Genomic DNA, 22,595 nt, shown 5'->3' with positions numbered 1-22,595 from the left:
AAGAGTGTTTAAGACGGCTTATTTAAAGCCAACTACTCTTTGTGGGAAGAGACTTTATCTTTAATAGGAAATAAGGACTAATTACATGTGTTTGAATGTGGGGAATGATAGGACTGGGACCGTCATCGAAGATTAGTCTGGCGGTGACGGGATGATGGATGGAAGTGGGTAGAGAAGGGGGTCACGGTTCTGAAACTCGGCTACACGTTAGAATCACCTGGAGAACTTTAAAACGTCCTAGTGCCCAGACTGCGCTCTGAATCAGAATCTCTGAGGTGGGACTCGGGCGTCCATGTTCCAGGCTCTGAGAACCACAGGATGGGATGAGGACTCTGGTCCTAGTGAGAGATGTGGAGAGCCCCGAGTTTATAGCAGTGGTTCTCAACCTTGGTTGTACACTGGAACCACACGAGAAACTTTAACTAACACACACACAATGGAGGCTTGGGTCCCACCCCAGAGACTCTGAGTTAATTCACCTGGCATATAGCCAGGGTGCTGGGGTTCTACGTACAGGCAAGGTTGAGAAGAACTGAGGTAGAGGCCGTGAGAATCAGGAGGAGGGATTAAAATCAAGAGGCCTGTGGAGTTACAGTAAGACCCTTGTTATGTGCCACGGTGCTGTGCTGAGCACTTGACGTGAGTTGGCTCATTTATTGACTTTCTACAGAAGAAGAAGCTGGGTCACAGACGGGAGGGAGAACTTTCCCGAGGTCACAGAGCGATTGGTAGAGCCTGCTTTCCAGCCCGGCCTCGTGGTTCCGAGCCCAGCTCTTAACGTACTACACTGCATGGCCTCTCTGGAGAAGCCTGGCTGATTGGGGTGGGAAACAGGGACACGGTGGAGAGATGCCGTTCAGATTTTGTGTTTTGGTACAAGGGAGGAGGCTGTTGGTACTATTAATAAAACGGTGAATCAGGAGTACTTGCTTTAGGGGAGGGGAGGAGAGTTTATGTTGAATCACCTCAAGGTGATTGTAGAAGATACAGGTGGGTGTAGCAGTTAGACGTGAAGGTCTGAAGATAGGAGAGCTTTCTCGTTTGCAGAGATGGTTCACAGTTGAGGAAACTGGACTTGAAGAGGTTAATTAGCTCACTGAGGACCACAGAACTAGTCAGTGGCAGGGCAAGGATCGGATGAGGTTGCCAGGGGTAACAGTGCAGCGGGAGGAGAGACTCGTAGGGAACCTTTATGTTGAGGGGCAGAAGGATGGACAAAGTGATGAAGCCACTTGGCACGAAGTCAGAAAAGGACTATAGCTCAAAAGGCAGGAGAAGGATTTGTTTAATTTGTTAAACGTTATGTTTAACTTAATAGGAAATGAGGAATAGGTACATATCTTTTAATGTGGGCAATGATAGGACTGGGGCTGTCCTTTACATAACTTAACTGAAAGATTGGTCCAAGGCCAGGATGCTGAGGCATGTCTACCAGTGTTGATTGCATTGCCGAAATAACGGGTAGTCCAGGACGCATCTGGAACTTGGGGAAACAGGACGGAGATGGCAGAGGAGTTGAGGGGCTAGAGATCACAGTCAAGAAGAAGAGATTGTGTGGGATTCATGGTGACTGTGCAGCAGTAAATGAAAGAAAGTTTCTAGTTTTATATCTTAGATGTTTTCACAGAGTTGCAGCCATAAGTGGATGGCTAGGTTGGGACAGAGGGAGGGCACCAGGAATTGTGGCTGCAAACACAATATCAGAGGGGCTCTGGGCAAGATTTTTCACGCTCCTGCGAGTGCTATCAGAAAGTAGGGTAGAGAAAGGGCCTTTTAGTGCGGTGTCGGGTCGCTGACGCAGCGGGGAGGCTGGCTTGGCTGGTTGATGTTCCGACGAGGAAAGTGGCTAGAGGTGGTAGGTGATGTGGTCAGACAGGAAGGAATGTGCCCAGAAGGAGGCTGCTGGCCCCGTCATCGGAGGGCTTGAGAGGAGAGGGATGTCGTGTGGGTCTTCTGTGAGGATGCTGACGGAGGGGGCCCTTGGGTATGAGGGCGTTTGGAGAAAAGGGGGCGGGGAGAAGACAGTAGGTCTCTAGGGTATAAGGATCCAGTTGGGGTTGCTAGGGTGAGATGTCCCGAGTCAGGAGTAGGGATTGGGAGGAGAGTAACGGGGTAGGGGTGCGCAGGAAGTTTGTGCTGTGGCTGATCGTTCTAGGAAGGCTGAGAATTGGCCCCTGGGTGCTGCTCTGCTGGATGATGTGCTTCTTGAGGGCCAGTGCATGTCTCAGAGCGCCTTCCTTCCCAGTGGGGCTCGGTCAGTGGTAAGCTGAGGTGAGTTGATACGTAGAGGTGGAAGATGGAGGCAAGTGGTGACGAGGGAGGATTCTGTGAATAGAACAATTATTTAGAATTTGAGATCGCAGGTTGGAGTGTTGGCTCCAGAATATATTGTGCTATTTGTTTCCTCAGTCACTCGACAAGTATTAGGCATTTAACTGTGTAACTAGGCACCGTCTAAGCTCTAGAGATAGAAATAACGGTGGACACACAGTTCTGATGGTGCCTGCATTCCGTTGGGGAACAAAGACAAATAAATGAACACAAATAAGGTAATTGGGGTCGATTCCATGAAGAGGATAAATGAGCTGCACCCGGGCTCTGAGCGGGGCGGGGCTGCCTTCTTAGGGGAACAGCGCTTCTCATTCCAAAGAACCTTCTGCTGAGCAAGTCTGGGCAGCCCATACCTCTGACAGTTCAAGTCAGTTTAGGAGGAGCGATAGATGTCTTTCTAATAATTCAACTTACTTGACCCCCATCTGGTGATCTTTGGGGTCACATCTTAATTGCCTGTAAACTGTTCCTTGTCAGACCAGATAAATGCCTTCAGGACCCAGGAGCTTTTGGTGAGCTTAGAACAGACTGAATATTTGGCTGAAAGGTGAAGTGGGAACTTTGTTATGGAAATAAAATCATGTTGCTGTCTTTCACGTGAAATCCCCGCATTTGTCATGCGTAGACGTGCGTTTTCCAGTATGGGGGACGCAAAACATAATATTTTTAAATGCCGAAAAGATTCTGTAAGCCGTTTTCCTGACTTTTTGGATTGGGGGAAAGACCAGAAGATGAGGGTCTGGTTCTTGTTAAAACTTTTGCTGATAATCTTCTGGTCGCTTTGGATGAATGTTCTCTATGGCCAGGAGGGAGAATGGGGAGAAGTTGTGAAGTTGTGGCTAAACCCCAAAGGCGGCTCTGTCTAGCCCTGGAGTTCCCTTTAGATGTCACTATGGTTTCATTTCCTTTGATGGCTCCTCAGTGTGATGTGTTTTATCAAACAGGCCTTAAAAGAAAAGAAAAAAAAGGCATGCAGGAGCTTGATAAGTAAAAAATTCATTTCCTCATTATGGAGAACATTTCTTTCATCCTTTATTAGGCCACAAGAATTTTTTTCCCACTCTTCACCATCCTAGACGGTGTTGAGAAGGTCCCACCAATCCTGCCTGCCTGCCTGTGGTCATAGCAGCCGGGTCTTCTGGAGCCTGGGAGAGGTCTCAGAGCTCTCCTCAAATTAACTGGGGGAAAGAAACCTACTGCTGGTGGGCGAGATTTCCTCTGCATGTTTTCGCTGCCATTGTGTCACGTTCTTCTTTCGGTTCACGATTTGATCAAAATCAAGAAATTCTAGTTTCTCCTCCTTATTTTTTTTCTACCCCCTCCCTTCACTTTTACTATTCTCAGATAACTCCCCATCTGTCTGGAGAAAACCACCCGCTTGTAACGTCATTAAAGGTTGGTGGTAAAAAACAGAAGTGTGGGTAAAACCTGTTTCTGGTTGAGACCAGTTTTCATAGTTTGGCCATTCATTGATCTTCCTTTAAAAAATCGACTATTAACTAAATAATTAGGCTCCTTCTGGCCCTGAAAGGCCCAGGTTCTGATAATAGGATTTGTCATTGAAGAAACATTCCTTAAACGCGTGTCTTGTATGTGCAAAGGAGTCTGCCAGATGGCCCCAGACAGGACCTCCCTCACTCACCGAGAGAAATGGCAACGACGGACTTGGGTGCCCAGAGCCCGGCACCAGGCAGATTGTGGGAAGTTCCATGGTGGGGTCGCAGAACAATGCAGGGACAGAGGAGGGTGACAGAACATGGACACGAGATAGTGAACATACTTGTTCAGGGTCACACCAGTGGTAAGTGAGGACATCCAGGAATCCAAGCAAGATAGTCCAGCCCAAGAGGGGCTCCGTGGCGACGTTGCACAGGATCCCCAGACAGAACGTCATGGCAGCAGACTTCCCCGGTGGTCCAGTGGTGAAGAATCCGCCTTCCAATGCAGGGAACGTGGGTTCGATCCCTGGTCAGGGAAATAAGATCCCACATGCCGCGGGGCAACTAAGCCCCGCGCACCTCAACTAGAGAGAAGACCGAGCACTGCAACGAAGAGACCGCGTGCCTCAACGAAGATCCCTTGTGTGCCACAACTAAGACCCGAGAAAGGCAAAAAAATAAAGAAAATAATTAATTAAGTAGAATAAAATTTTTTAAAAAACCCAAAAACATCAGGGCAGGAGATGCAGAGGTGGGAGAGTGTGGGGCATGTTCAGGCAACAGCAGGGGCCTGGCTTCAGTTGAATCTAGGGCAGCCGGGGCAGACATGCAGCCCAGGTGCTAACCCCTTTCCTTCTCTTCTTGCATTTCTCATAGACATTGTTTAACACGGCACTGTCTCCGCTGAGCTGAGATGAAGCCTCAATTCATTTTAACACGACTTCTAATCCAGATGCTTGTGTCTGGTGGGAGCTGAGGCTGGAGTGATAGAACGGAGATCACTGAGCACTTTAATTGCACACTGCGGAGTCTGAACTCTTTATTCTTCTTGAACAGAGAAGTGCCATAATGAGTTTTGGAATTCAAAGAATGGCTTTTACCTCAGTGGAACAACAGTTAACACAGTGTAGGGTCTTCAGTGGTGCCATCTGTCTGGGTTCTAGGAAGTGTTTTTAATAACCCTAGTTTGGTTCTGTTAGGTGAAACCAGAGTCTAATAACCCTAGCCGAGATGTGGAGCATGCCCGGCACCCCCAGGAGCTCCTGTCTTCCGTTTCGGTACAAAGTTAAAAACGTTCCTCATGGAGCCCCTAAAAAAGCTTTGCTTAGAAAGCCGTATACTCCCTCCCAAGTTTAAATTGGCGTACACTTTTTTCATCATAAGGATGTAATTTCTAATGTATCATAAATATTGACATTTGAAAATAAAACTGTCCCATCGCTTTTTTAAATACATCCACTGCATTTTGGCTGCCATTGTCATTTATACCCATTATCGTCCGTTTTAAAAATACATGAATGGGCTCCTTTTTAGCAGTAATATTGTACAATTTATCTTTTCCCCCCCCTAACATGTAACTAGTAATTTTCCAGTCTACTTCCCTGTAGACTTTATTCCTGATGTTAAAGCATTTTGTGCTTGAGAGTCTATTGTCAGATCACGCTTTCATACTCCCTACGACAGAGGTGTGCGTTTCAAATATGTGTGCGTGTTGTCATTTCCTTTAGCAATAAAGGGCTAAGTGTTAAAAGAAAATCTTCTCTGATTATGTTATCAGAATAATTTTTTTTTTTAATACTTTTTTTCTTTTTTTTTTTTTTTGGGCTGCGTTGGGTCTTCGCTGCTGCGCAGGCTTTCTCTAGTTGCGGCGAGCGGGGGATACTCTTCGTTGCGGTGCGCGGGCTTCTCATTGTGGTGGCTTCTCTTGTTGCGGAGCATGGGCTCTAGGTGCGCAGGCTTCAGTAGTTGTGGCACGTGGGCTCAGTAGTTGTGGCTCGCGGGCTCTAGAGCGCAGGCTCAGTAGTTGTGGCACACAGGCTTAGCTGTTCCGCGGCATGTGGGATCTTCCCAGACCAGGGCTCGAGCCCGTGTCCCCTGCATTGGCAGGCGGATTCTTAACCACTGCGCCACCAGGGAAGCCCCTGTTATCATAATAATTATTAGTGCACAGTTGATCAAAACAACAAGATATTATAAAAGTTGATAAAATTTTATTTTTTGTTTAATATTTATTGGAAATTAGGTGATTCCGTTTTTTAAACACATTAGTTCTTGGATGAATATTACTTATTGTTAGAGTGAGGCCATATTCTGCATCAGTTTTATTCTTACTCTTCACTTATTTGTAGATGTAAGTGCTCAGAAATCTTGTTTACATAAATAGATAGGAATGATAGCTTTGTCACTCAGTTATTGAATTCCTTCCATAATCAAGAAATATAATTTATCATCAGACTTGATTTTCAGTAATCTATCAGATGACACCTCCACAAGATCCTCCTTCAATTTCGTTGAAAGTAAAGAACTGGAAAGTGCCCGAGACTTGCATGAGGCTTCCGATTGTGACCTTGGAGTTGGTCCCTGCGTCAACAGGAACATCGGTGTCTTGAATTGACCCTTTGTTTGGTGGCTGGAGTTTCTGCATAGGGCAGTGCTAGTAGCATTCCAGATGGGAGAGAGGGATGCCTTTGTGTGTGAAGTGAGGGGAGGAAGATTGCGAAAGGGGAGGTGGAAGAGGAGGACTGCACCTGCCTCACGAGAGTGTGTTCTCAGGCAGATGAATTTTAGGAAAGAAAATATATGAAAGTTGAAGGTTTGGAAATGAATTCCCTTAAAATTACTTGAGTCCGTGTACCCTTAAGAAAGTCTTTGGTGTCTGCACACCCTGCTTTGCAGACTGTGGACCTGCCTACAAACCTTGCTTGCTTGTCAGGCCCACTTCCGGGCGCTGGGAAAGCGCAGGGAAAGGCCCCCCGAAGGATCTGAACCGGCCTTGTGGAGAGGGCTAGCCTGGGAGCCTTCAGTTGGTCAGCCTTGGGCAGGGAACGAGGCCACACATTGTTTGGTGATTTAGTGCTGAATAAATTACTGTCCTTGCCCTCCAGGAGTTTATAATCTGAGTTCATATTATAAAACAAAACAAAACAAAGCAACACCCCGCCCCCCCAAGAGTCTGACAAAAATCAAAATCTTCTACGAGAGCTTGTTTAATATGTTATTAAATAAGGTACGTTTATGTGCATTTTTAAATGTTTTGATGACTAGATTTCAATATAACTGGTTTCCTTTGTAATCTCACTTTATTTTTGGCATTTAAAAACCATTTTTAGAAGAGGTTAGGCTTTACCGGACTGCCAAAAAGTTCCATGGCACAAAAAAGATGAAGAACTGTGTTCTGAGTGCTGGCCTCTTCCAAGTACCACGGTTAGTCAGTTTCCAGGGAGTCCTAGATGACAATTTCAATAAAGCGGTTTCATGGAAGGACACCTCATAGAGCTTTTGGTAGGACTGTGGTGTGTTGTTACTGGCTTGGGCATGCCCCATAGATGTTTCCCATGTTACATTAGACTGTCAGTCTTGGACCTGGTACAGTCGGCTTTCCACATCTTCAGGTTCTGCAACAGTGGATTCAACCAACTGTAGATAAAAAATATTGAGGGGAAGAATTCCAAAAAGTTCCAAAAAGCAAAATTTGAATTTGCTGCACATCGGCAACTATTTACATAGCAGTTATTGATACATTGTATTAGGTATTATAAGTAACCTGGAGATGATTTAAAATACAGGGGAGGATATGCGTAGGTTATGTGCAAATACTGCACCAGGCCCCATTCCGCTGTAAGAAATCCATGTGAGGGAGAAAACTTTCATTATCTCCAGATTGTGTTTCACAACAATTGAGAATGTTCTTGGTTTTATTATTAAGTAATGTGAACCTGTGACTTCTTAGTTATTGTTTGCCTTGTTTCTTTAACGTCTCAACATGCATTATTTTCTTCCCTGTGCTTTCTTCGGCAGCTTATTTGCTCCACGCACCAGGTCCCCTGACTTGAAGCTACAGAGCTGCATTTAGATCAGGTTTCTTGCATGCTGCTGACTTTATCTCATTTACAGTATCACATTTCTGTTGCCATACACTGTGTGATCTGGGCCTCCCCACAGCTTTTTAACAATTAGTAATTGAGCAGGAAGTGTCTTTTTATTACAGTGGCCTTTTGATTTTGATTTTACAATCGTGTAGTGTTTAGCAGAGAGCAGAGGTGGGGAAGTGGCCCTCTGAAACACATTTTTGACAGAGAGAAGTCTGTTGTTTCAGCCACTTGGCTATCTGTCAGCAGTTCTCAGACTTCCCCCTTGTGTTGGTTGCCTGGCAACCTGGGGCTGGAGCAATCAAACCGTGGCCAGTGCTTTTCCAAGCCCAGATTGGGAGATGATGATTTATTGGTGGAACTGTAAGCATGGTAAACCCAAGCCTCAGAAATGGACCTTTTTTCTTTTTCTTTCTTTCTTTCTCTTTCTTTCTTTCTTCTTTCCTTCCTTCCTTCCTTCCTTCCTTCCTTCCTTCCTTCCTTCCTTCCTTCCTTCCTTCCTTCCTTCCTTTCTTTCTTTCTTTCTTTCTTTCTTTCCTCCCCTCCCCTCCCCTCCCCTCCCCTCCCCTTCCCTTCCTTCTTTTGCTAGGAGTTTATACAAACCATATCAAGAAAAAATAAAAGAAAGGGTATCAGTTGGAGGGTTTTGTTGTAAAACTTTTAAAGAATAAAATTAAGGCCTAGAGTGAGCTTGTTATTCTGTGTCTATCAACATGTGTATAGAATATTTTTATTTAGTTGTATTATTACCCTTCTCTTTCTTTTATTTTATTGCAACACCCAACGTTTTAAAAGTTAGTGCTTTTTTGGGTAAATTAGGATACTTGGGATGTCATCTTACCATGAGAAACTCAGCCCAGGGAATGTTCATGGCTTGCCAGGGGTCATCTGTGAAGCCTTGATAGAATCAGGCGTAGAACCAGAGCCCAGCTTTCCTAATGCCTGTGTCTATATTCTGGATTTAATGCAGTAAGCATAAAATGCTGATTGCTCTTCTCCTTGTTTTTCAAAATCAGCTGAAAACTCCAAAGACCCTGCATTACTGTCTGCTGTGTTAACAGATGCTTAAGTAGGTCTTCCTCTTCATATGTGTGTGGAATTGGTGTGGGCAAGGGAAAGCTGTCATTGTAGGACAAGTCAATTCTGAACTTTCCGATTCTTCCCACTTCCTGCTTCTGCCTTCTTCTTTTTTAAGATATTTATTTAATTTATTTATTTGGTTGTGCTGGGTCTTAGTTGCAGCAGGTGTGCTCCTTAGTTGCGGCTTGCAGGCTCCTTAGCTGTGACATGCTGCGAGGCATGCATGTGGGATCTAGTTCCCTGACCAGGGATGGAACCTGGGCCCCCTGCATTGGGAGTGCGGAGCCTTAACCACTGTGCCACCAGGGAAGTCCCTATGCTTCTGCCTTCTTTGCCCCCGCCCCCTCATTTATAATTATAACTTTTTAACTGTGAAAATTATCTCATTGATTAATTTTTGCTATAGAAGTGAGTTTTAAAGCTCTTTTTGAGGGTTCTCCTTCATAGGGTCTCAAATACTTTCTCCAGTATTGCAAATGAGGACTATTCAGGGGCAGGGGCGGGGGGAGGCAGTATGGTGTGGTGAGGGCAGTCTGCATGGGGGGAGGGCACAGAAGAGCCTCAGCCTGACTCAGCAGGTTAAGCATTCCCTGAGCATTTCTTTTTGTAAGATTTTAAGGAAATACTTTGGAACTCAAACTCCACTCTGCATGCAGCCCAATGTATCCAACTGGGTATGTAAATGCACTATTAGTATGTTTGTATTCCTTATAAATATACAGATCGAATCGGTTTGTGTGTGTAATTTACACACAGCTGTGTTCACGCTCCCTTAATACCAGTATTTTCAGCAAGAGTGAGGTATCATGGGCGCACCGTTGTTCCAAACAAAAGCCAGCAGAGCAGCCTCGAGGTGGGGCCCATTACCAGCCCCTGATGTGGGACCCTCCCTTGACAGACTCTCTTGTGATAGACATCCTGCTTGGAGGTAGTATGCGACCAGAAGGGTGCCTGTCAAAGAAAGAAAATAGTGACCGCCAGTTAGACCAGGATCTGCCTTGCGACCCAGTTTTGCCTTTTGTAGTTGAAATACACTTCTCTTCCCCCTCCAGCCCCCTGCATTTCCTAAAGGGATACTTGATTTTCCTCTCATTTTGGAGAGCATTTAAAGTGACCAAAGTTAAATAAGGAGCCCTAGCCCTTGTCATGTTGTCATGAAAGGGAAACAGCCCAGGAGCCGCTTCTGTGGCCCTGGAGCTGGGACAGGGCCTCAGTTTCCCCTGTTTAGGAAGTGGGGCAGGAGTGGATCATAACAACTTCTAGACTGAGTTCTTCTGGAAGACACGTTTCACTTAATTTGAAATAACAGGCCTATATGATTTTATTTCATTTAGGGCTGTATGATATCATTGTCCAATATTCTAACAATCTATTTATCTTACTTCCCTACTAGAAAACTTCTAGTGCTTTAGATGTTTTAATGTTTTATCAAAAAGGAGCAGGGATCATCCTAAACCTGTGCTCTCCGCTGTGGTAACCACTGGCCACCTGTGGCCGCTGAGCACCTGAAATGTGCTAGCCCGAGCTGAGGTGTGCTGTTAGTGTAAAACGGACACTGAGTTTCACAGACTGAGTAGGAAAAGGGAATGTAAAATAGTTCATTAATCATTTCTATATTGATTACACATCGAAATGATAATATTTTGGATATATTAATGTGTTACTAATGTTCGTTTTACCTCTTTTTAAAATATGGCTACTAGAAAATGAAAGTTCCCTACTTGGCTCACATTTGTGGCTCACATTCAGTTTTTACTGGGCAGCCATTGATCTAAACACCTTTCATTATAATTTTTGCAAAAGGCCTCCCACTAAAGAGTTCTACTTCTTTGTTCTCTTGTAACTTATAGGCAAGCCACATTTCTTTTTCAGTTTATTCCCTTTTCCTTCTGTGCCAAGATCTACTTTGTTAAAGAAGGTGAACTTTTTAGTGACTTAATTATGAGCCACTTGACCAAGGACAATTTACGTGGGGACTACGGCGCTATCGCAGGGAGAGAAGGCGCCCCTCGTGTCCATTTGGGTTCGTTACTAGTGTTGGGTTATTTTTAATTTGGGTGTAGCTGGGCAGCCATAATTGGCAAGAGGTATTTAGCTGGCGGTATTTCGACGTCTGTTAATGCTGCTGCTTAACTAGCCAGTTGTCATTTGACTTGAAAGTGCATTGAAGCGTGCTGCTCCGATATTCACCCCGCGGCAGTGCCGTGTTAGGCCTGCAGTAATGAAAGGACTTCAGCTACTCAGCATAATCATCTAGACTCAGAGGGTCACATAGACAGGAGATGTATAGGATGGCTCAGTGGCCTTTGCTAGTGGGCACAGTTGCTGTGTAAACCATCCAACATAAGGTCATTTTCCTGTTGGGCATGTGGTCTTTGAAAAATGGAGTGACTTTTTTTTTATATTTGCGACCACCTGGGAAGGGTTTTATGCACAGGTGTGTTGAAAGAGGAAATTGTGGGCTTCACTCTGGGTGGTGAGCCGGCATCAGGGAGTGGACTAGCGTGGTGTCTAGTGAGACTTGTATGTTTGAACGGAGAGGAAAGGTGGTGTTGAATCATCCTGTAGGTGGTAATTAGAGAGTCAGAAACTTAGCACTGAGCACTGAGCATAGGTCAGGAGACCTTGAGTCAAGCTGGAGGGCCAATGGCTGGGAAATAAACAGCATTGTAAGAAGGCCAAGCCAGTTCACCTCCCAGATACATTCATTTTTTCATTCAGCCAGTGATAGTGGTCACCTGCTCTGTGTGTCAAGGGCTGTTCTAGGTGCTGGGGATTCCCTCATGTACTCAGTACCATACGTAGCATGTCATGTCATGTCAGGGCAACAAGGGCTCAGTGTTAACATAGAGCAGAGGAAGGTTATAGAGAGTGATAGGGCCTGTGGATTGTCTTAGGAAGTCTAATTGTAAGATGGTTTACTGGTTGATTTAATTAATAGTTGACTAACATTGAGGTTAAAGGTTTTAGTGGTTTTTGTAATGAATCTTGTATTGGTTTCCTACTGCCACATAACAAATTACTCCCAACAATAAAAATCACCTCAACTTAAAACAAGAATGATCATTTATTATCCTGTTTCTGCAGGACAAGAATTTAGGAATGGCTCAGCTGTGCATTCTGACTTGGGGCGCTTTCATGAGGCTGCAGTCGGATGGTAGATGGGGTTGGACTCGTCTTGAAGGCTCCTTCACTTGCGAGTCCAGGCTAGGAAAACTCAAATTGCGGGGGGCTGCACAGCTGGAGCTCCTGAGGCATCTCTCTCTCTCTCCCTCCCTCCCTCCCTCCCTCCCTCCCTCCCTCTCTCTCTCTCTCTCTCTCTCTCTCTCTCTCTCTCTCTCTCTCTCTCTCTCTCTCTCTCCCCGCCTCCCTACGTGGTCTCCCCAGCATGGTGACTTCTGGATAACCGTACTTCTTAATGTGGTGGCTCAGGGCTCCAAAGACACATGTCCAGAGGGGGAGAGCCAAGCAGAGCTGCGTTACCTTTTATGCATGCCCCAGCCTCAAGCTACCAGCGCCACTTGTGCCCTGTTGGTCAGGATAGTTACAGAGATCCACCCAGGCTCCAGGGCAGGGAACAGAGACCCACATCTCAGTGGAGTGTCTTCGTCACACTGTAGGAGCAGCATGTAGGATGGGATGGAAATAAGAGTCTGTCACAAATACAAAGCTTTTGTGGGTATGTGTGTTTCAGTTTGTTTTGTTTTAAATAAAGTATGATCCTTGCCTGTAAAGTGAGAGCTTTGACCAGCTTAGATGTTCTAAAGCTTCCTTCTGACTCTGATATTCTCGGATTCTACTATTATTACAGACATGGCAGGGAGTGAGTGTTGAGCTGACGACTGCCTAGCTTTTGTAGACATTTCCGGAGCACGTCAGCAGAGCCAGCTGTGGGGGTAGGACGACTGCTGGACTCTTCTTGCTGGCCTCAAACACCTTAGGACCTGGCACTTGAGTCACCCTTTGTGTTTCTGTAGCTAATCTTCGGGGGGCGGGGGGCGTGGGCAGAGGCAGGGTGGATAAAACGGTGATGAGACCAGGAGCTGTCTGTTGTCACAATGCTCGTGAATTGAGGAAGGTAGAAGAATCAGGGCAGGATCATATTAGACCTACCTCCCCCAATTCTCATTCTCATACTCTTTGGCCTTTGGAAGATTGGAAAGGAAAGGAACCAGGAAAAAGAACTCTCTGGTATTATTCCTCCATGACAGCTGAATATTTGAAATCTGCTGTATTTGACCCTAGAGAGGACTTCTCTTAGAAATGGACAGGTTTGTATTTGGGCTTCTGTTCTGAGGACCATCAAATCTTTTGGGATGAGGTGGGGAAACGGGTCTTTTTTGCAAAACCTAGGATTTATTTAATGTTAAAGGTATCTTAGACTGATCTTCTGCATTTCCAGGTAAGACAGTTGATAAAACATATCATGCATTAACAGGGTCTCTTTTTGGAAAGAGTTTAGCCATCCTCCTGTCTCTGTGTAGGAGAGAGGCCACCTGCCTGACTGCAGGTCCCAGTGGTGGAGAACTAGGCATCCACTGTTGAGGCTTTACGGATAGATGAGAGAAAGCCTGCCACTCCTCTTACACATGCGCACACGGAAGCCCGGAGGAGGCCTAGTGACCTATATACAAGGGTGTCGTTATTTAGTGGCAGAGCCATGCACTCCAAGCCAAGCTTTTTTGTGGGAAAAATTTTAACATGGACATAAAGCATACACTCTCTGGCACTTTTGCTTCAAAGAGCAAGTGTGTATATGTTTATACATAAAATTTCCTTTAGAGGTTTTCTGTTTTGTTTTTTTTAAGACAGATAATACCCTTTAATTCCTCTGATATATATAGATACAAGAGAACGTTTTCTGCACCTAGATTCCAAGCAATTAATCCTATTTCGATATCTCATCTCTCTACTTCTCCACCCTTCCTGATTAGCTATGGACTAGGGCAGGATATTTAATCTACCTAAACTTCCAGATTCTCCACCTGTAGCATGGACCCAGTGACACCGATGTTGGAGAGTGTATTGAGGAGCCTTGAGGAGGATGAGGTCTGGGACCCACCAGTATCCATGTTGAGATTGTGATGTCCTGAGACAATGGAAGATGTTACTCTGGATAGAAAGCGTAGGACAGGTCTGAGCTAGGGAAAATGTCAGGTCTCAGAGAGACTTGAGAACCATCAGTAAAAATGTGGTTATTATTTTAAATTGTGATCCTATTTGCTATTTTTAAACTATAACTAGTTGAATGGAACTTAACTATTAACTAGTTATTCTGGAATACTGCTAGTAAATTCAACGTGTACTTACAAAGTAGAGTCAACAAGAAATTAGGAGCAACATACCAGAAATCTTGGAGATGCCCACCATGGCTTGCTGGCCTGTCTCCTCTCAGACACACTGCTTCTGCTGCTGTTTATTGAAAACATCATGCTTTACTTGGGTCACCCTTTCATTGATATGTTAAATATTTAAAATCAAAACCCAAATGATACTTTTCAAAGCAGTATCAATAGTGTACCTCCAGCCGGAAGCGTGTTTTAGATATGGGGTGATGGGAATCTGTAACAGACAGGATTATATGGATGAAATGCAATAGGTTCTCATCTGGTGGTTGCTCAGTGAGAGCCACTGTTGAATGAACAGGTAGGCGTCCTGGAATACAGATGTTTGGAAAGGCTTTTATTTCTTCTACTTGGCATCAGTCTTCTCTTTTTTCTCCCTACCCCTCATTAACATGGGCCCACATTTAGGCAACGGCTTCAGTTTGCTGCTGCTGCTGCTTCTCTACACCTTCAGAAGACCCGTGGACCACTCCTCTTACTCTCTGCCTGGCTGTGGGCTTACGCTTTTGTCTCTCCACTGGGGGCAGCTGTGGTTTGCTTACTTGCAGATCTGCCTGCTCTTCAGTCCCCTGAGAAGCAGCAAGTCATTAACATAAAATTTTGTGCGGAAAACAGGGTAGAGCAGCAGGAGCCATTTTCACAGCGGGACTCATTTTAGTACCTACAGTGTTTCCCAAACAGTTACGTAAGAGGACTGAGCAAGAGTCGCCTTTCAGAAGTCCTGGTGAGTTTCTGACTGTGATACACTAGTTAAAATTCACCAGAGGGAGTTAATTTTGAAAGCTCTCAGCCAGGGGTTAATGCAGAGTTATCTTTTAGCCATTTTTGCAGCTTTGCCCCTCTCCCCTGGCTCCTCTCCTCTGCTGTAGACACAGGTCAGATCCAGCACTTGAGATGAGCCGCGCTGGGAGTTTCACGTGCGCACGAGGGAGATTAGCGCACCTTATTCTTTGGCCTCATCTACCCAGTACTACTCTGTGTGCAATCCAATTTGATATTAAGAGTAATCTTTTTTGAGATAGGTAGGGCTGGTATTCTATGGCCAGTTTAAAAGATGAACAAACCGAGACAAGAGTAAAGTAAGTTTCGAGAATATAGCCTGTATTTGTCCATTCGTAGACCTTTGGGAAACACTTAAAATCTTGAAATGCAAACGCAGGCAGCAGGTGCCCATCACAGCCCCGATCCACACACTCTCCTCAACTCCATTCTGAGCCTTCACCCCATCCCTGAAGTTCCCTGACTGTTTACGTTTGTCAGTCTTGACCCTCCCACCCTGTTCAAGGATTTGGTGACACGTGGTTAGTTTTCCCATCTGCAAAATGGAGACATTAGTAGCCCCTGCCTCGTAAGGTTATTGCGGTGCTTCAGTGAGTCAGTTCGCGTAGAGCCCTTAAGAGAGCGCCTGCCATCGGAGCACTACTCAGTGCTGGCTGCTTTTGTTGTTGAATAGGTGGTGTCTCCCTACCTTTCTCTCACCCTGACACGTAACAGTGAAGCTGCTTGCCCCAGGCCAGCCCGGGTCCACCCCTTCCCCTCACCCCCGTGGGAGACAGTCAGTGTCTGGGCAGCCAGTGAGGCCATCATCGCCCATGGGCACAGGGCTTGGGAGGCTCTGAGCTGGGGCAGGCTCAGCAACAATGAGCGGAACTTTTGAACTTGTTACTTTATCATAAGAGAGAACGTTATCGCATTTTGACCCAATTATGTTTATCCCTATTACGTATCTCCCATTTCAAAAGTGGCTGTGTCTAAATGGCCATGTCAGAATTACTCTGTAGAACAGAGGAGCAGACCAGATCCTAGGACTTCTGTGTTTGAATCTCATATTCTTTCCATTCTACCGAAAATGAGAAATAGAGCTCTCCAGATTCTACTCAGACCCAAATTTAACAGCAAGTACTGTGTTCAGGTAACTCACTTTTTTTAAAGCCAAGAATTAAATGTTCTCTACCAGGAACTTATAGGTAGGTGACTTCTGATGGTGATATGAAGTTTCAGCTCAATAACAGAAAACTATAGCAATGTGTCTAAAAACTGGGGAGTAATTACGTAACATGATTATCACTACAATGGCAATCATATTACGGTGTATAAACGTATCAGATTAACATGTTGTGTACCTTGTAACACAATGTTGTATGTCAAAATATATTTCAATAGATAAAATCAAAATTGGAGCGCAATCACAGACTAAGTTGTAAAACAAAGCAAAGCACAGTCTCCTTGCCATTAATAAATCTGTGTGTATATTTGGGTCTCATCTGGCTATGAGGATTGAGAAATAGAAGAGGACTTGTCTTGTGCTCCCAAGAAACACACAGGTTGATTGAAAACAAAGAGCACCAGAGAAACCAGTGCCAACAGCCGGAGAACCTCAGCTCGTGGATCTGAGAGTGGCCGGACGGCAAGCCTGTGGAGTGTAAGAAGCAGGGCTGCCTGGCACTTGGAGCAGTGACCCAGCCACAGCTCCCGCCTCGGAAACGAGCAGTCTTCTTTCTCCTGCACCCGTGGCATCTTAGCAGTCTAACGCCCATACACCGTCAGGGACAGAACAGCTAATGGGCAGAGACATAATTCATGAGGCCTTGAATCTTGGCACTGGAAATGCTGAATTTCAGCTCAACTGCTAGAACGCTATTAAGAAACAGACCGCGTCTCTGAACTTTCGTTTAGAAGCTTCCAGTACCTGTCTGTTTGTGAGTCGATAGTGTTAACTATGAAATGAAAGTCTTAAAAAAACTTCAGGGTCTTCATCTGCAGAGAGATGAATGAATAGAGGGAACGGAGACTACAGCCTCAGTAACCTATTTAACATACTGACCTATTCTAATCATTGACCACTCTGAGTGGGTTGGCTTTGTTTCGATTTTAAAGGCTACTCTACATTTCTGGTAAACCACAAGGTAAAGGCTGGTCTCTGAGAAGCAGATGTTTTGCCAGTTTGAGGCCTTGTGGCTTTCCATAGAGAAATAACAGTACAGGCCACATGAAGCTTTTACTTCCTTTTTTTAAAAAAGTGGGGCCAGTGGTGCTTTGCACTTGATAGCATAGTCATTGATATACACTGGCAGCAGTGGTCTGTGTTCACCATCAGATGTCAAATCCATATTTCTGGAAGTAGTTAGTTTGAAATGTCTATGAGACAAGTGTTCCCAATGGGCTTGGACCATGGATTTAGCCTTAGAAATAGTAGTGAGAATCTTGGATGGTATTTCGAGCCATGGGAGCAGTGGAAATCATATTGGGAGGGAGTTTGGAGAGCAGAAAACCTAGAACAAAGCCTTGGGGAGACTCAGAGGTTGAGGAGAGAATTAAGCCACCAGGTGATACGAGAAAAATCAGCAGAGTTTGGTGTCATGGAGCCAAAAAGATCAACTTTGCTATCAAAGTTCAAAATGGACCCTTTGGCATTTAACAGTCTATTTCCACTGTGACCACCCTAGCCCAGGCTCTTGTCATCTCATGGTTTGTTTCATCTGTGTATCACAGACTTGGGAGCTCCAGCTGCCTAATGCTATAGGGAGGCAAGGGTGGTATAAGATACAATTCCTGTCTTTTCAGAGCTCATAGACACTATGTGTACATGAGGCCTTTTACAAATAAATAAATGCGAAGTGAATGGGGATGGAGACGGTCAGGGAGGTCTCACTTTGGAGTGGGAGGGATTTGAGCTTGAGTTTGAGGTGAACTGGACGTAGGCTCTGGAGAGAAGTATTGAAGGTGCCCCAGAGTCGGACGTTCAGACAGAGGTGGGAGCACGGGCCAGTTGGCATTACTGGACACCTGTTTGGAAAGGTAGGCCAGGACAGTATCCTTGTGCCCCTTGAATGCAGGGCTAAGGGTTAAACACCACCCTGAAGAGGTCAAAGAGCTACTCTTAGGTAGGGCCTGGGGGCAAGATGGTGTAGGACTCCTGATGAAATCCGTGGTTTTGAAAAATTCCTCAGCAGAGGCTTGTAAATGGCTGGATGGGAGAGGTGGGTTAGTAGGCTAGCTAGTAGGAAAGAAGGGTAAGGGTTTGGCCTGGGACTACTGCTGGAATGAGCGGGAAAGGAAGGCACTGAAAGACCTTTCTTAGGAAGAATACTGAAGAGTTGATTTGATTTGATGGGGCAGATGGAAAGGGCAGAGTTGCAGATCATGGGACCGTGACTGAAATTGCTTACCTCTGTAGACGCGTAGCCCACTTCACCGAGACTGTGGCAGTAGTGCTGCAGGGCATGGATTCTGGAGCCCGGGTTTGAATTCTGCCTTTACCGCTGAGGAGTTGGGTGACCTTGGTCTGGTTACTTAACCCACGGTGCCTCAGCTTCCTTGTCGGTAAAATGGAGATAATAGCAGTACTTCCTTCTAGGTTGTGAGGACTTTGAGGCTCCTGGCATATAGTAGGTACTTGACAACTATTTGTTGACTAGGTGCTGTTCAGAGGATTATAACAAGTGGAAGAATCAGGGTCTGAACTCAGTTTGCGGAACTCTCCCACATTATCCTGCTTCCTCCAGATTCAGCCTTTCTCAGATGCTCCTTCACTGGGCCTGCCTCTCCCAGTGAACCTGCTGCGTGTCCTCACACACGCATGGCCCTGCCATTCCACCATCTGACTCACGCCAGAGCCCACCTCAGCTTTGTGTACACTCTCCCTGTCTGATTACCACTTCCTATTCCCTGCCTCTGTCTTTGCTGGAGGGCCTTCCCACCCCTCCACACCTGCAAATGCTGTCTGCTCTTCGCCATCTGCCTCCGTGAAGGCTTTCTGGACAACAGTCCATCCCGCTTCTCGGCTCCCTTGCAGCACTGGTGAGCTGCGTTTACTGCTTCCTGCTTGGCCGACCTAAGTCTCAGGTTGTTCTGTAATCACCTCACACACATTTATCTTACCTGCTAAAAATGAATCCGTTTTAATAAAGGTCCATGGCTACCTTTTCTGTTGTTATTTTAAAAATTCCTCCCAGTGTTAGGTGCTCACTAAATACTTGACTTCTTAAAGAGTAGATTAAGAAGCATTAATTCTGAAGGCTGAGGTTGAGCTCCGGTCATCCTCATCTCACACCTGGGCTCCCTCTCCAGCCTCTTTAACTGCATTGCAGCCGGTCTGTCCCTAATGCACGCCGAGGGCCACACTGCCACCAGAGCAGTCTCTGTGCCGTCTTTTCATGGAACGCTCTTGCTTACACTTCTCCGCCGGCCTTCAGCTAGGAGCAGAACTCTTCAGCCTGGCCTGGAAGGCTCTTTGCAACCTGACCCTCTTCCCCCCTCCTCAGTCTTACCTGCTGGGACTCCACTCCGCACACCCTGTCCTCCTCGCAGTTCCCAGGATGATCTGTGTGCCCTTCCTGGCTGAGCCCTCTGCCTGGAGCCCTGCTGGAGCCCACCTGGCAGCTCATGCTCCTTCTTGTCTCTCCCCTAAGACGGCAGCAGAGTTAAGTTGTTTCCTCCTCCTGACCCCACCTCCCGCCCTTTGTTCCTCTGCTGCTTTTCGTTGGGGCCCAGAGATTGATCTGTTTACCTGTTTGCCAGGCCTGGCCTGCTCCTTGAGGGCAGGGCAGTCTCGTTCCTCTCCACATCCCGGTGGAGATGTGGAGATGCTCTGCACGCAGCCCGGGATGCGTGCTGAGCATATAAATGATACTTTTTTCAGGTAACGAGGGTCACTCTGCTTCAGACTAGAGCAGAGCTTGCTTCTTTCTTGTGCCTTGCCAGATTTTTCCTTTTGAACTATACGAATTATGTTGAAAACTGACAGTGATGAGTCATATCTTAGAAAGGGGTGAAATCTGAAAATGCAGAGCCTCCAGGAATGGAGTAGGAGGTTGCAGGTCGGTCTTCCCGGCCAAGTCTGGCTCTTCACTGAATTCGCCCGGCTGGTCTCAACCGCGGGGAGTGGGAGGGACTACCCTCCCGGTGGGCAGGTGATTTATTGGCTGGGAAGCTTCCGCGGTGATTTAGTTGTGAAACGGCGCCCGGCGAGGTGCCGGCTGAGGCCTGGGCCGGGCGGGAGCGGCCGCCCACAATCCCGGGCCGGAGGGACCTCGGGGGTCGTCGGGGGCCAGCCCCCCCCCGCTTCGCAGCCCGGGGGCGGCGGGCGTGCGCTGCTGACTCTGCCCGCCCGGGGGGAGGCCCGGAGACGGAGCGGCCCGGGGAGGGCCCCAGCCCGGAGCCAGACCCGCGGGCGCCCTCTGCTCGCGCCCGCCGCGGCGGGGAGGAAGTTTCCGTGCTCCGCCGCCCGGGTCGACTCCCGCTGTTCGGAAGGAGGAAACCGAGGTACCGGCGTCGGGGTCCCGCTCGGAGCCTCGGGGCGGGGGCCGGAGCCGGGCCGGCGGGCGGCGCGGCGATCCAGGCCGCCTTTTGCAGCCGCCCGCGGCCGCGCTGGGCTCGGCGCGCCGCTCCGGCCTCCTCCCCTGGCGGCGGCGGCGGCGGCGGCGGCGGCTGCCCCAGCCCCGCGCCCCGCGCCGCGCGGCCCCGCGGCCCCGCGGCGGTCACACGCCGAGCCGCCCGGTCGCCTCCGCCCTGCGCTTTGTGGAGCCGGAGCCCGAGCCCGAGCGCGAGCCGAGTGACAGGCGCGGCCTCCCGCCGCCCGGACCCTGAGTGCGGCCCGCGGCGGCCCCGCGTACCTGTGGCTGCCGGCGGTCGGCCGCGCGGGACCCGGCTTCGCGGGCCGAGGTGGGGGCCGGGGGGCCGGCAGTGGCCCTGCTGCGGCGGGGAGGGGCTGCCCGGGAGGAGTGGGACAAAGTGAAAGTCCCCGGGCTGCCGAGGGAACGGGGGCGGGGAGGGGCCGGGAAGGAGGAGGGGTGCTGGTGTTTGGGTGCCTGGTGCCCCCCGGGCGGCTCTTGCGGCCGGCGTGGCGGGGCAGGCAGGACGGCCGGGGTTGGGGTTCGGGCCCGGTGGGCTGCCGCGGTGCTGCTGCCGTCCTGGTGAATTGCCCGGACTAACGAAAGGCCTTTGAAGCCTCCAGGGTGCCCTTCTGGAGAAAAGTCTCCAGCTTTGGTCCCGTTCCCCCCTTCTGCTCGGCACTTTGGGAAGCTTCGTTCTCAGGTGCGGACCAGTTGTGCTGTTTTATTGATGGAAGCACGGAGCGTACGTGTTGTTTATACCTCCGTGGACCGATGCAGAGACCGGAGGCGGCGAAGGCACAGACGGCTGCTTGCCTCAGACACGGGACGTCTTCCTCAGCCTGTCCGAGTGCGGGACTGGGGATCTGACGGAGGCTGTCTGGGCGGGGGTCCCGGCTGTGCTGCTGAAAATATTCCCCCAGCCGTGTCGACGTTCCCTAGCTCGGACTTCTTTGGGGTTGTTATTCTGCTGATTGCAGAGATCTTTGCTGACATCCTGTGTTGTTTTTGGCTTTTACATCCCATTTGTTGTTTCTTTTTATCACAGAAACGCTTCGTTAAGGGGCTCAGGCAGTACGGCAAGAACTTCTTCAGAATTCGAAAGGAGCTGCTTCCCAGTAAGGAAACAGTGAGTACAACTGGACTTTATGTAACTTGATTTTTTCCTCTTGGCTCCTGCTGCTTCTCCGCACTTGATCTTGTGAAATGGTTTCCTCTAACTCTGTGTTGTGCTGGCCTTTAGGAGTCTTCATTTTTACTTCCTTCACTTTTAGTTTTAGCTCAGGATTCTAGATGGTAAAGTGACTGGTTATGCTTATCACCAAGAAAGTGGATTTCAGAACAGAAGAGTCTTTGGCAACAGAGGTTTGGCGGGGGTGGGGAGGGGCGGGGAGTCTGGGGTGTTGGGGAGTTAACACCTAATTTTAAATACAGTGGCTGAAATAGAGAATGTCATTTATTGTTAGTTTGGATTTGGTTATTGACAAAAGTCATCAACAAACAATAGAGCTAAGAGGTTTGTAGCTCAATGTACTTTAAATTCTCTGGGGACTTTTATTTTTTAATGTTGCTATGTTTTGAGGAGTAGTTGTACCTAATTTTCCAGCCCTAAAAGTTTGCACTTTTTATTGGACAGATACACAAGGATCCCTGTAAGTTGCTTGAAAGGAGGCTTTTAAAAATTCCTTTGATATTTCACAAAGCTGAGAATCAGGTCTGATGAGTGCTCTTTCTAAACTTGGGGTAGGCGGGTTTGCTAAATAAGGAGGCTTGGGAGTGAAGTTATGTGAAGAGGATGCTAGCAGGAGATTCATTCAGTCTTACCTGAATGTGTCTGTGGTTTCCTACGGGTGGTATTGGAGGAGGGTGGGGAGAGTCCTCCTTGCGGCTAGGCCGAGGAATAGGGGAGACGGGGGGGATGGAGTAGGCCAGCCACTTCCCAGTGCCTATGGCCCAAGTACTACAGAAGTGCACTTCAGG

General features: G+C 47.5%; 1 protein-coding gene across 6 annotated transcripts in view; it reads left to right on the top strand.

Annotated features, from left to right (window-relative positions):
• RERE (arginine-glutamic acid dipeptide repeats) overlaps positions 1–22,595 on the top strand; it is a 419,954-nt gene that overhangs the window by 336,969 nt on the left and 60,390 nt on the right. For all 6 annotated transcript variants that reach the window (XM_068538818.1, XM_068538817.1, XM_068538815.1 and 3 more), the window contains one exon: positions 21,664–21,744. In XM_068538818.1, coding sequence (XP_068394919.1) covers positions 21,664–21,744 — 81 coding nt within the window. The remainder of the gene's footprint in view (positions 1–21,663; positions 21,745–22,595) is intronic.

Source organism: Eschrichtius robustus, chromosome 3, assembly GCF_028021215.1.
Source record: "Eschrichtius robustus isolate mEscRob2 chromosome 3, mEscRob2.pri, whole genome shotgun sequence".
Classification (NCBI taxonomy): Eukaryota; Metazoa; Chordata; class Mammalia; order Artiodactyla; family Eschrichtiidae; genus Eschrichtius; species Eschrichtius robustus.
The sequence above is the reverse complement of the archived record's forward strand: the minus strand, read 5'-3'. Positions and strand labels throughout refer to the sequence as shown.